The sequence below is a fragment of the Lipotes vexillifer genome, unplaced genomic scaffold, assembly GCF_000442215.2.
Source record: "Lipotes vexillifer unplaced genomic scaffold, Lipotes_vexillifer_v1.1 scaffold53, whole genome shotgun sequence".
Lineage (NCBI taxonomy): Eukaryota > Metazoa > Chordata > Mammalia > Artiodactyla > Lipotidae > Lipotes > Lipotes vexillifer.
Window position 1 is genome coordinate 1,896,844 of NW_006791814.1, and position 14,115 is coordinate 1,910,958.

The 14,115-nt window shown below is 46.2% G+C and overlaps 1 protein-coding gene across 1 annotated transcript in view; it reads right to left on the reverse strand.

Moving 5' to 3' along the window:
* The window catches only part of PTPRT (protein tyrosine phosphatase receptor type T), an 804,737-nt gene that overhangs the window by 149,201 nt on the left and 641,421 nt on the right, over positions 1-14,115 (reverse strand). Inside the window, exon 15 of the mRNA XM_007464800.1 lies at positions 10,752-10,887. Coding sequence (XP_007464862.1) covers positions 10,752-10,887 — 136 coding nt within the window. The remainder of the gene's footprint in view (positions 1-10,751; positions 10,888-14,115) is intronic.

Here is a 14,115-nt window from a genome sequence, read left to right on the forward strand (position 1 = left end):
TCTCCATTTTAATCTGTGTCATAAATTGGCATCTCATTTAAGACTTCACATGACTAAGAATTCCACTCTCCAAAAGGATGGTTGAAAAATCACTGCCTGCAATATATCTCTTCTAGCTCTTGGCTTCTGAACAATAAAAGAAAAACAAATAAGTCCGTGATATTCCCTTTGTTATAACTTCGTATTTTGTAGAAAAATAAATAGGAACATTTTTATTTTACAGACCTAGCTCCACTGACAATAACTGATACATTTGTGGATTGAGAAAAATTGCTGAATAATTCAGGTCCCCAAATATCCATCTGAGTAGGCAAGAATAATTTGCTTCCTTCTTGAGTTATCTGGTTAATTGCAACTGTTATCCAGTTTGGTTACAACAGGAAGATGAGGTCTTTATATCCACAGGGTGGGAACATGTCCTCAGAGCTCCAAATTTCCCCCTCTTAAGTAGGAACTGGCCAAAGTCCCCAAGGCAGGGCCATCTCTAGGCTTTCTTTCAGTTATCAGGAGAGACAAATTCCATAGATCCAGAAGGAAAGTGACATCTGAGAGCTAAGACACCATGGCAGAAGGGAAGCCCCGTACCTCCTTGGGAGGCTGAGCTGGGGAAAATGAACCATCGTGCAGCAAGATCTGGTTACTTATAAAACTGTGCAGTATCTTTGGCCAAATGAACAGTGGCCCCAGATGATGAAAGGGGTGAAGAACTTCTAAGTGATGGGTGGGATCTGGAACAGCCCATATAAGTCATCCAAGCCCCTCCACCAACCATAGCAGGTTGGCACTGCAGGGTGACCATTCCCCTTCTTCACTTCTGGCTCTGTGGTCCAGAGCCTGGGAGTGCGATTCCTCGGGGGCAGAAAGCTCAGGATCCATCTGATGACTCACAGACATCTCTGTTTTCCATATTGTCAAGAACACTGGACAGAGAATGGAGAGGCCAGTGTTCTGGCCTCAGCTCTTTCACTTGCTCTCTGTGACATCCTGGGCACGTCAATGCCTCTGCCTGGATCTCTGTTTCCTGATCCGTGTACCAAGGTGAATGGCATGGATAGCTGCCAGCTTAAACAGCTTTGAGGAGTGGAAATATGATAAGTCTTAGCATCCCAGAACCACCACTTGCTGACTGCATGGCCTCGAGCAAGTCGCTGTATCTCTGAGCCTCAGTTTCTCCATCTCAACGTTGGGGGCAATAATGATCTATTCCCAAGAGTCATGGTGGGCATTAACATTATATTAATCTAAATTACTTTCCAATTATATACGGTATGTAATACACAAAGTATTTTAAGTAAAATACATTAATCTAATTTAATATTAGAATAGATTAAACACCTGAAATATACTAGGCTTCAACAAAGGGGAGTTCGGGCTTCCCTGGTGGCGCAGTGGTTGAGAGTCCGCCTGCCGATGCAGGGGACGCGGGTTCGTGCCCCGGTCCGGGAAGATCCCACATGCCGCGGAGCGGCTGGGCCCGTGAGCCACGGCCGCTGAGCCTGCGCGTCCGGAGCCTGTGCTCCGCAACGGGAGAGGCCACAACAGTGAGAGGCCTGCGTACCGCAAACAAAACAAAACAAAACAAAAACAAAAACAACAAAGGGGAGTTTATGTTCCCCCCTTACCCACGGATAAAAGGTTTGCTGCTTCTCGCTCTGGTGACCAGGAACAAAGTGTTCACCTACTTAGGAATATTAAAAATAGTAATAAAATTTTAAAAAATTAGTAATAAAATAAGAATACTTATGTAGCACTTACTATGTGCCACATACTGTTGTAGGCTCTTACCATACATTAACTTGTGTATTCCTCACAACCATCCTGAGAGATAGGTATTATCATCATCCCCACTTCACAGATGAGGAAACTGAGGCAAAGAAGGTTAAGTAACTTGCCTAAGATCACACAGTTAGTAACTGGATGTGGTAGCAACATGCCTCTAAAGCTCATGTGCTAGACCACTAGCCTGTGCTGGCTTCAAGGAAGAAAGAATATAGATATATGTTGGGCAACACAGTGGGTCAGGCACTGAGATGCCACAAGCCTTATCTCTTTTAATCCTCCCCCTGGCCCTATGGAGCAGGTACTAGTCTTCTCATTTTTGTTGAGGAATCTGAGGCTCTAAGAGGTCACCCCTCACTAGGTCTAATATTTTGTGTATTTGGGGACCAATGGCAAAGGCCTCCATCCTGAGCCAGGATTTTCTCACAGTCAGCAGCCCCAGGCTACACTCTTGGGTCTCGACATTCTGGGCCCTCTGGTTTTCTGCTCTCAATCTTCAGGATTCACCTCTGCCTGGGCCACCTCCTCATTCCAACATGCTTCCTTAACCTTCAACTCACCTCTGCCAAGTAGCTGAGTTATCCTGGATGTCACCAAAAGCCAGTGCTATCCCTGACTCAGCTTCAAGGCAACTCCTGAATGATGGCACCTGACAAGCTTCTATTAATTGAATATGCTTTCCAAATTAAACTGAAAAGTCTTCCAGGGAAAGGATTGCAGTTTTTTACTCTGTGATCAAAACAGAGTATATACATGTGTCCTTTCTCTCAGGCTTGAAGATTTACTGAAGGTCTAAATTTACAAGGATACAGTGATATTGCAAGTAACAGATTGCCTGAGACCAAAGATCCTGAGCGGGAAGACAGCTGTGCTTAGGGAAAAAAAGAGAAAAACCCAAACTTAATAAATCACATACTGTGGAATCTTTTCAGCTGGCAGACAAGAGTGACTTGAGGTATAGCTTCCCTTTGTTTCATACTACTTAAACAAGACTAAGTTGTCTATTTAACCATCCATTTGACCATCTCGCTGTCCATCTAGTTCGTAAACCCACCCATGCACTCTTCCATCCATCCATCCCTCCATCCACCTAACAATCTATACATCTACTTATCTGTCTAGCCCATAACCCCGCACACTCATCAAATCATCCATGTGCTAATCTACTCATTCATCCAACAATCAATCTGTCATCCACTCATCCATCTTTCCATCACAGCCAAAACTTTTTAAGGACCTATTATATGACTGTCTCTGCCAACTACCAGAGATTGAAAGAGAAATGCCATCGTGATCCAGCCAATATGTCTCATGGGAGAACCAAACAAAAAACTTATAAAATAGATGATAATAATAGCTACCATTTAGATAGTAGGAGGTCACTTATGTGTCAGGTGCTGTTCTCAGTACATTATGTGGACTACTGTATTTAATCCTCACTAGAAGCATTATTATCTATGTTTTACAGGTGAGGAAAGTGAAGCTCAGAGAAGTTAAGTAACTTGCCCAAGTTTATATAGTTGGTAAGCAGCACGGCAAGGATTAGAATCCAAGAAGTCTAACTTTAAGAGCCTGCATTAATAACTACTATGTTATTATCTTCTGGAGTGACAAATGGTATGAGGTGGCAGCTCAGGGAGCTGTGGGACCATATTTGAGGGTAAGGGGTGGGGATGGGGGAGAGGTCATTTGGTTTAGAGTCTATGGTGCCGGAGTTGTAATGTCCAGGAACACCCAGATGGAGTAGGAGGGAGGGTATTTCCAGGCTGATGGATATGTGTTTACGGAATGGCTGGGGGGTTATCAAGGTGGGAATGTCAAGATGCTGGCAGGGTCTAGTTCCCAAAGAGTTTGAGGAGCTTACTCTCACAGGGAGAACTCAGGTCACAGGGAGAACTCAGAGAGCCAAGTGGTCAAATGTTTTTCTAGATGGATGATTCTGGCAGGAGTGTGAGCAAAAGGCGGGAGGGGAGGGGGACTGGGGTCATGAAAGCTGCCGCAAGGGTCAAAGCAAGAGATGTTGGGGGCCGATCCTGCAATGGCTCTGAGGAAGGAGAAGAGGTGATGTGAGAGGTGGTTAGAGCACAAAATCGACAGGTGATTAACTGGGAGCATTTTGAGGAGGACTGCCAAGGTTCTAGCCTGGAAGGGCCCCCTAGTGAGTGCAAACAGAAGGATTCACTTTTCAGGGTGTGGAGTAAGGAGCAGTTTAGAATGGGGTGGACAAAACAAGATAATGTCAATACATGTATTTGGGGCTGCTTTCCTACCTCAACGGACCATTCAGAATTATGCCACACAATTCAGCCTATCAGCAAATCCTGTTTCACGTTTCATCCAGGTGAGATGGTGTTAAGAGCGGAGACTCTTATCGGATTGGCCAGGTTTCAGACCCAGCTCTTCCTCCACTTACTAGCCACGTGATCTGGGGCGATTTCTTTAAGTTCTACATGTGTCAGTTCTGTGACCTGTAGCACAATCTAATAGCTGCCCTGCCTCTTTAGCTTACCCAGTAGTTAGCTTTTCCTACTGCCTCATTATTTTTTTTCCTGGAGAGAGAGTGTGTTCTCTGAGTCTCAGACCATGGGACATCTTTCACATACTGCCCTTCCAGCCTGACCCTCCTCCACACCCCTCAGGGCTGGGCTCACCCCTGATGCTTAACATTGATATTTGGATCTGCGTTCTGAGGGAAGCTTTCTTGCCCAAGAGACGCAGTGCAATCCTGGGCCCCATCTGTTCTAATTTTACTGGGATTCAACACATTTTTAGGGAATCCCAAGTATCTGCGAGGCACATTTGCGATGAGGATGAATCAGAACAGACAGTTGATGGTCCAGTGGAGAAGATAAGATGTGAACACAAATAACAAACATAAGACAGAACATTAACATGGATCCTCATGGAGGGGATCCAGACGGTGAAGAGATTGTGTCTACACTGAAGGTCAGAAGGGATTACTGGAGAAGGTGTCTTTTAAATTAGACCTTAAACATGGGTAGTATCTGGTCACATGGAAATGAGGAACACTGGCATTGAAAGAGGAGGAAACTTCACAAGCAAAGGTATAAGTGTGGGGTGAGACTTCAGGAAATCTGCCAGAATCACTGTGAGCAAGGGGCCAGCGTAGCTTGACAAGGCTCTCCAGATGACTTAAGTATGTGCTTCTTGCCTTATTTCCACCCTACGAACCGCTGTTATAGGGAAGGAAAAGCCATTGAAGGATTTTAGAATGCAGGTTTGGGAGTACAAGTTTCATTTTTCAAACATCACTTTGGCTACAGTGTGGAAGATGGGTCGGAGAGGTGGGGCCAGAGTCAGGGAGGCTGGCGAAGAGATTCACAGAACAAAGCTATAGAGGCTTTTGCACCAGGGAAGAGGCAGTGGAGACGGCGAGGGGAGAGGATGCGACCAAGAGAATGTAAAGATTCAAGTTCAAAAGTACGGGGGTGACGGAATCCCACTAGTTAGGCTGATGGAATGAGAGGTAGTACCTCTCACTAAGATGGGGACACATGACTGGAAATACGTTGGTGGGTCGGTGATGATTTTGTCTTTGACCATAAAAACTTTGAGGGTAGATGTCCGGGAGCAGATGATACGGGGCAGTAGAGCTCTGGCGAGGAAGGGCCAAAGCAGAGGACCTGCCCTCCCAGGCCATTTGTTTTCAGTCCAGCAAGACTACAACCACCATGTTGTGTGATGAATACCCAGCCAAAGCTCTCTGCATGTGGCACAACGGCTGCATGCGGGGGAGGATCACTGAACCTTCCTAGGATGGAGGGCTTGTGGGGAGACTTCAAGGAAGAGGTAATACTTGGAGGAATCCTACTTGGAAGAACTTGGGGCTGAGAGCTAGAGAGCAGTAGGAGACTTGCAGGTGAAGAGAAATGTCTGGACATTTGATTCAGGGAAATAGCATGTACCAAGGCAGAGAACAGTAGAAAATGATATCTGATCCTGGGTCACTTGTGTCCTATTCCAGGATTCACTTATTTTCTACTGGTCTCCATGGACTGATAGAACACAAGTTAACAGCAAGGGGTCTGGAGTCACAGACCCTGGGTTTGCATTTCAACTCTGCCCAAGACCTTGGCTAACTCATAAAAACCTTTTTTGAACCTCAGTTTCCTCTTCTCAAAAAACAGGAGTGTCAACATGTCCTACCCTCTATGATTATCTGTAGGATTAAAATCAGAGTATGGCAGCAGTTCAAACAGAAAATGAACAAATTAGGTCAGAGTGTGTGTACTGATTGCAGCACTGCCTTTTAACATATTAGTGATGGGTTTGGAGCTGGCTTGGTACACTTGATGGTCATGTGTGAGATGAATGTCCCTGTTGATATTATGCAATAGATGCATTACCTGTACGTAAGCAGGTACAGGAAGTAAAGCCTGTCCCAGCCATTAGTTCATTTGATCCTCAGAACAGCTACATGAGATTGGCTGCATCTCACAGCTGACAAAGCAAAGGTTGAGCTTTGTTAAGTTGCTTCTCCAAGGTTAGCAGTAGATAAATGGGGCTGTAGAGATCTGGATCTAGTTTTTCTGCTTCCCAGTACACAGCTAACAAGATGTCTATACCCATTACACTGGGAGCTACTGGAGGGCAGACACAAATCACAGAGAAGCAAGGTACACCAGGAGATGCACATTTCTCTCAAAGTAGACTCTCATATCTCAAACTCAAGACACTCCAAATATACTCTTGGAAGGCTTACTGTTTGGACAGGCAAAGCGTGGGTGGCTGGAAGTTCAGGCTGTACCAGGAAGAGCTGGGCAGGGAGAGGAGAGGAGATGGGGGCGGATGGAACTATGTGCCGCGAAGGACTTTGAAACTGTCTCCCTAAAAGTTGCCTAGTTTACATTTGAAAAGTAAGAAGGGATGGTGAGGTTAACGCAGGATACAGACAAGTCTTAGGGTAGAGATACACTGTTACCAAGGAATTCTGCTTAAGCTGGCTCCAGTGTTTCCCCATTCAAAAGTGCATTGCTATGCCTTAAGCCTTGGAGGACCATGCTCAGATTTCAGGAAGCGCGTCCCAAGGAATAAACTGAATGACAGGAAGCTTGTAGGCACACGCACGTATGTCCATGTCCCACAAACAAACATTAAAATGTCAAACTTCCCATATGTGAGCGGCCAAGAAACACCTTCAAACATCAAGATACACTAGTGAAGGCGCTAAGGCTTGAGCTTTCCACCTTAACTTGCATCGAAGGCACCCAGGGCCCTGTGGTTTTAAGCCAAGGGTACAATGCCTTGGCTGCCCATTCCTTTGGGAGAGGATGTTCGATGATTCTAAAGGGAGGAGGTCAGGGGAGAAGATGAACGGGACTGCAGTGATGAGAGCTTTTCTCTATTTCAGGATTCAACGGGGTGTTCATGAAAAGGAGGTACGTTCCATTACATAATGGCATATGCAGGAACCGGTCTAGATGTGATCAATAGAGCCAGGAGAAAAAGATGGAGCCACTATCCGGTGACAGCATAAGAATGACTATTTTGCAATGAGCTTGGCTATAACCTCACTGGCTGTTAACTCTGTCGGAAGGGGCTCCAGATTCCCTTCTCATACTGCTCACGCAATCCTCCATATCTCCATGTAGCCCTGATTCTGTATGGTCCTGCATTCAAAGAAGCCCAGTCCAAACAGCCAAAGGTAGAGAAGCCTAAAGTTTAATTTGCATATTTTTCAAAGAGTAAGGGAATTCTGTTTGAATTGCTCACCAGCATCTCACATCCCCTTCTGCAACCTTGCATTTTTCAAGATCCCCTCCATCCATTACAAAACAGCCAAACAACAAGAACAAAACTTTCCTTAGGCTATGCTGATATGTTTTTCTCTCTCTCTCTCTCTCTTCCGTTCTCTTACATTCCTTTCTGAATGTAAATTGATTTAGCTTCTTTCACTAAGCCCTTCCCTTGGTCCTCTGTATCTCTAGCCCTTTCTGGGCCAGCTTTCTAGTTCAGTACAACACACACACACACACACACACACACACACACACACACACACACACCCCACCACCACACACACACATACACAAAACACCTAATAGTAAGAGAAAGACTCTCTTTGGAGAGTGACAGGGACACTTCAAGGCCTGTATGGAGAAACTAGGGGCATACTGGAAACATGGGCCTGCAGCTCTGGGGAAGACTCTGAGACAGCTGAATCCACTGGGAGCAGAGGAAACAGGGAGCCACCATGGCCATGTCTGTGGAGGTTAGGGAGAAGACCCAGCGCAAGCCAGTGCAGGGAGCGTGGCCGGCATTCGACTTCTGAGAGCTGCTAGATGCAGGAACTAACTCTAGGTCACAAAGGGACACTGAAGAGATGCTGACACTAGGATCCTGAGTTGTGATGATTCGCCTATTATTTGGGGGTTTCTTTTCCTTTCATATCTATTCCTTTTAGGTGGCTGTGGACATCATTCTGATGAGCAGTAAGTAAGTTAGTGACAGACTCAATTGACCAGTGAAGTTTTCCCCATATATATATATGGGGTTGGGACCAGAAGAGGGAAAAGGAGCCCATTAAGCTCTTCACTGTCCTTTGGTGGGGGCACCTCTAGACATCAGAACACACTGTGGGTTAGTGGAAAGAGTGCAGGCTGATGTTTAATTTCTCTTTTTCTCCCTCTGACCCATCCCCTACTCCTCTCTCCTCTCCCTTCCCCTCCTCTCTGCTCCTCCCCTTTCCTTCCCCTATACCTATTTGTAAAATACTACCATCAGCTAGGCCAGAAAGATGTCTTATTTTCTCCCAAAGATACTGTATACGCAAACACTGATCAGCACCCCCTACCCCCTGCCCACTGCCACTACACCTGAGTTTTGCCTCTTGGAAAGAAATGGTGATCACGTGATATCTGTTGGTTGGGTCCGACGGATGGTTTTGATAGAGGTGAGGGATGATGAAGATACTCAGAAGAGGATAAAACCACACAAAGGGCTCACTTTATCCTTGCTGCCAGCCTGAAAACAGAAAGCCCTTTCCTCCCTCCCAGAAAGTCACACATTTCAGAAATAGCTGTTGAGAGGGAAGTGAAATTTCTTCACAAGCTCGCAGACAATGGTGACGTGGGTTAAGGCAGGCTTTAGAAAGAGCAGAATTGGAAGAGCATATCTGACTTACAAATCAGTGGCGAAGAATGAGAACATTCAGGGTCTCTCAAAGAGGAATGCAATTCTGTTAAAGTGGTTACTTTTTTCAGGGAGACTGGCCCAAACTCACCTCTGTCTCTAAAGCGTCTGCGACTCCGAGAACGTGTCAGTGATCTTACATGTGTGATGTGCTCACTCACCCCCAGAGAAATCAGACCTCATGTTCGGCCTCAGCCAACAGCAGCTGGCTTGTCACAGACGTAAAACGTGGCCTCGCTTTATGGATGATGATGATGACTCTGAGGGCTCTTGACCCCCAATATTATCATGGACCTTCCCTCCTCCCTAGCCGCTCCACCCAGAAAATCAGTAGCTGGATGAGAACCGAAACTCTTCAGTCATTCTGCTGGGAGCCAAAGGAAAGGAATGATCCCAAAGAACAAAGATGTCAAGAAAGAACAGGTCCTACCAATAAGATGTCCTGGTCAAATGGGGTCCTGGCTGATTCTGAACAGAACCATGAGACACACAGAGACATTCTGGTGCCAGAACGGCTAAAAGAAGGCCGAGTACTTGTAGAGAGAAACTGAAGGCTGGAAATAAGGACACTGTCTTCATTTGTTTACTTCATGCATTTATATTCATGGGACTCCTTAGAGCAGAAGCTGGAATTTGTCTCTGGGGCATTCCGTCCCTTTGTTCTGGTGGAAACAAGTTTCACAAGCTGTTTTTGTCTCAGGGATGAAAGCAAGTGCGGGTCCTCATTATTGGGCTTGTCCTGAACTCTGTGAGTAACCAAACCCAGAGCTTCAGGCTGAGGAGTTAGTAGTTTGTTGAAGAACGGACTAAACGGTCTCTTTAAATTGGGGGCAGGGCAGGTTGCAGCACATATCATTAGAATGTAGATAAGTGTTTTGCTTGCTTTGGCAGCCTGGGGAGTGGGAGGGTGGAGACCAAGGCTGGAATCCTGGCATTGACACTGAGATGGGCAGTAGGCACGGGGACGTGGTGGCTAAGGTACAGTAGGTAGGAGGACCCCCTGTTTGGAGGAATAAGCGTGTACCCCAGGGACAGCGAGAGCTGATATTCTGCAACTTTCCCTGATGACTATTTCCTCTCCCTCTCTGCAACTCCTCTGTGTCGTCTTCAAGCCTCCTGCATGTCTGATAAACAGAAGATGTTGATGTAATGAATTTGGGGGATCAGGAAAGAACCTGTACCCTGGCTTTCATGAGCAATGCACGCAACAGGAGAAAACTGTGCGCGCTGACCAGAGGTGCCAGGAGGACATTCCGCTGAGAGGTGACAAGCAGCAACAATCCAGCTGGGAAGGTTCTATGGGATGTAGAGTAGGAAGGAGCCTTCCCTCAGGGCCGTCACACCATCAGAGGTGGCTCTATCCCTTTGATGCCGAGGATGCATCTATCCCTTGGGATGCTGCTGCTTGACCAAAGAAAAGTCAAGGAAGAATGAAGGTGAAAGGAACGAAGCATTGTTTTCCTGCATCTGTATCTGTGGGCGCACCCGCGTTCCCGGGGCTCCCCTGTAATCTTGATGACGTGACCAATCACAACAGAGCAGCTATCTCTGAGAAGCATCACACATGGAATCCCATGGTACTCCAAGGAACCCCTGCCCCCGCAAGAAACTTGCCGTCTTGGGGCTGCTCGCCAAGCAGATACACATGCCCTTCAGACACCAACACAATGAGCCACCACTGGCCCCAAATTTCAGGACCTCAACAGTTATATCAGAAGGTCCCTGCTCAGAAGCGATCAGCAGAGAACGGACTTGGCCATATGGCAATGCTGGGGCCCCCTGGGGTTGACAGGGTCTGCAGGGCAGCAACCAAAACTCACCGTCTTTTAATGGTGAGCATCACGCCCAGGAGAATGATGATGAACATGAGGAGGCCGGCGACCACACCGGCCATCTTCACAGTATTGTCCACCTGCTTCTCCGGCTCCACGGTGTTGGAATTCTGAGTGGAGGCACCTTGGAGGGAAAGGGGAAGAAGAAAGATAATTGAAAAGCCTCACATACGTGACTAGACGCAATCATAGTAACAACAGGTTCCATTCATTGAGTACTAACTATATGCCAGGCACTGTGCTGAGGGCGTTATACACACTGACCCATTTAACCCTTTTGAGGATTAATTCCTGGAGATGTTGAATTATTATTATTATAGCCTTTTTTGTAGAGGAAGAAATTGAGATGCAGAGAAACTGAGTTGCCCAAGGTTACACAACCACTATGCTGGATAAGGGTAACCCTTATCCTCCCATGAGATCAAGCAGAGAATTTTATCCCTCATACTGGTTTGTCCCTAGGATCAGACAATGGAACTATGGTTTGAATCTTAGGTTCATGGAATTATTCCAAATCCTACTTAATTCTTTCAGGTAAATGACGAAAACAACAGTTTTGTGTAAGGGTAACACAATTAAAAGCACTGGATTTTTAAAGATAAAAACATGACTTTTTTATTTTGTGCCTTACAGGAAACAAATGGTGGGGATTAAAGGGAATTGCCTTGGGTTGAGAAAATGCTTATATCTGCTAACTCCATTTTTGGATTTCATGCTGATGCTACGTGCTCTGCCAGCTACTAACACACTGACTCGATTCCACATCAAGGAAGACTGAGAACTGGCCACTTACTATACCCTCTGCCCTGTGCTGGGCCGTTTTGTGGATCCAGCTTGGCCAATCCTTGCAAATATTCCCTAAAGTATATATTGATTTTCCCATTTTATAGATGAGAAAACAAAGGGAACTTGCTAAAAGTCACATGGCTGATAAAGCTCAGAGCCAGGATTACACAGGTTTTCTGTAAGTCTAGGTCTCAAAAGTCAGAAGCCTTGAACTCAACTTTCATGTCCTCTAGTCCCTGAATCCTTCTCCTCCCAGACAACCACCTGGCTAATGCGAGAGCAAAAGTAAGGAGCCAAAGAACGCCTAAGTCCGGCCTCTTCATGCAGTGCACCAGGGACAGAGGCAACTTCTCATCCCAGGAACCTGTGTGAACCTTCTAGAGTGTGGTCCTGGACCAGCACCTCCGTGAATTCTTCCCAATGATAGCATGTTTATGTGAGGCGGCTTAAATCCAAAGCATCCTTTCCCTGACCCATCCCTACTTTTCTATCACATCAGAAGAATCAGCTCATCCATGACCAGTGACACCACCTGCCCTGGTTGCCCCAGGAGCATTCCTCTCTCTCTTCTCCAAATTCTGATAACACTCTGTACCACCTGGTACAGATCTCAATGTGCTGATGTTATTAGTGATTTGGTCCCCCATCTGTCTCCGCCAGTGGTGTGCAAGCTCCTCGGGGGCAAGAGGAAGCGTCCTTTATCTTTGTTTCCTCATGTTAGCACAGGATCTGGCTCATAACTGGTGTTCCCTTAACGCCTGTGGTGGTTTAATGTTTAGCTGAAGGGATGACATCTCTGCCCACACACATTTGTTCTCATGAAACCAGAATGAGTTTCTCCTTTTCTTCAGCCATGTGTTCATAGAACCCAGCTGAGTTGAAGGGATGCTAATGCCCATAAGCTATGATTTTGATTCTCCAAACTCATGGATGTTTCAGACCAGTCCTCCGGCACATCCCCTCTTCCTGATTAAGAGCGTCTCCTTTACCACAGCACTTTCCCCAGACTCTCTCGTAACTTAGAAAAACTGGGTTCACTTAGTCAAGCCTCCCTAGTGGGAACGGCAACTCTTCAAGAGCAGAGAGTGCATCCTAGTCGTCTCTCTAAAGCCAGTGCCTAGCACAGGCCTCCCTCCTCCCCATTGTTAGTTTACAGATGATGGCTGAACGGCAGAAATGCTAGTGGACCACAGTCGTTTGCTTATTTATTCATTCAAGCATTCATTAATTTGCTACTAAACATCCATGTTCTGTGTGCCCAACTACACTATCAACAGGGTCAGAGATCCTTCTCCTGGAAGGACTTACAAATAAGGGATTTTATTCAGGTCCCCTCACCAGTTAGAGACAAGCCCAGCTCATCAAATCGCAGGATGGTCTGAGCAGGCTCTGCCTATTTAGAGCCACAGAATTCCTGGCGGAGTTGGCAAACCTCATAGGAAGGCGGGTCTCACATTCCAGAGTGCAGGCAAGTCCCACGTAGCCCCCATTTTCACGTTTGGAGACAAGATTTCTGAGATATGTCTAGTCCCCCAGACACAGAACATGACTAAGCATAAAGGAGGCTGAGCACCTCAGACCATAATTTCCTCAATAGTGTCAGAGTCTCTTTACTTGGCTTTGGAGGAAGTGTTGGCTCTGGAGCACTCACTCACTGATGTAGCACTGGCTAAACTTTACTTAATGCCTCTGCTAGGAGATCCTCTTCTAGAGACTGGGGGCACAAAGGCAAAGCCATGGAGAGGATCCTATTACCCTGGGAACACTGTTATTAGCTTGTTCTAATGAGATTCACACTTCATTCCTTCAACGAATAATCACAAGTACCCACTGTATGCTCGGCATTTAGTAATACAATGGTGAGCAAAACAGGCACAGTCCCTGCCCTCAAAGAGCCTACGATGAGTGGTGAGTGGGGTTGAGGGAACAGAATTAATAAAGAATCAATAAGAGGAAGCTTTCAACTCTGTCAATAGAGAGGCACATGACACATAATTGGGAAATGAATCACTTCTGGGAGGAAGTGGCCCATGGGGTGGGCTCCAAGGGAGGACAGGTTATAACTAGGCAAATAGAGCACCACTAGAAAAGCACACAGTGGTGGCAGGGGAAACAGCAAAGGCTAAGACCGTCTGATGGAGGCAAGGAGCCTGGTGCATTCAAGATACAAAAGAACTGTGGCGTAATGAGGGCAAGAGGGCAGGGAGAGCGTGGTGAGAGCAGCTGGCGAGGGCAGCAGGGGCCAGTCCACGCAGCACATTATAGGCCACAGTGCAAGCTTTTGCTTTTTACCCTAAGAAACACAGGGAGTCATTTAAGTGCTGTTCATAGAGGTATGATATGGTCAGATGTGTATTTCCAACGGACCGTTCCAGTTTCTTTGAGAAGCCAAAGTGGATTGGAGAGATGCACTTTGAAACAATTATAGTCATCCAGATGGGAGATAATAGTTGCTGGAACTCAGGTGATGGCCGTGAAGATGGAAAGACACAATAAAAGAGATAATTACCTGAAATAGATATAAATAAAACCGCTGATGGGCGGGATACAGGGCATAAGGGAAAGA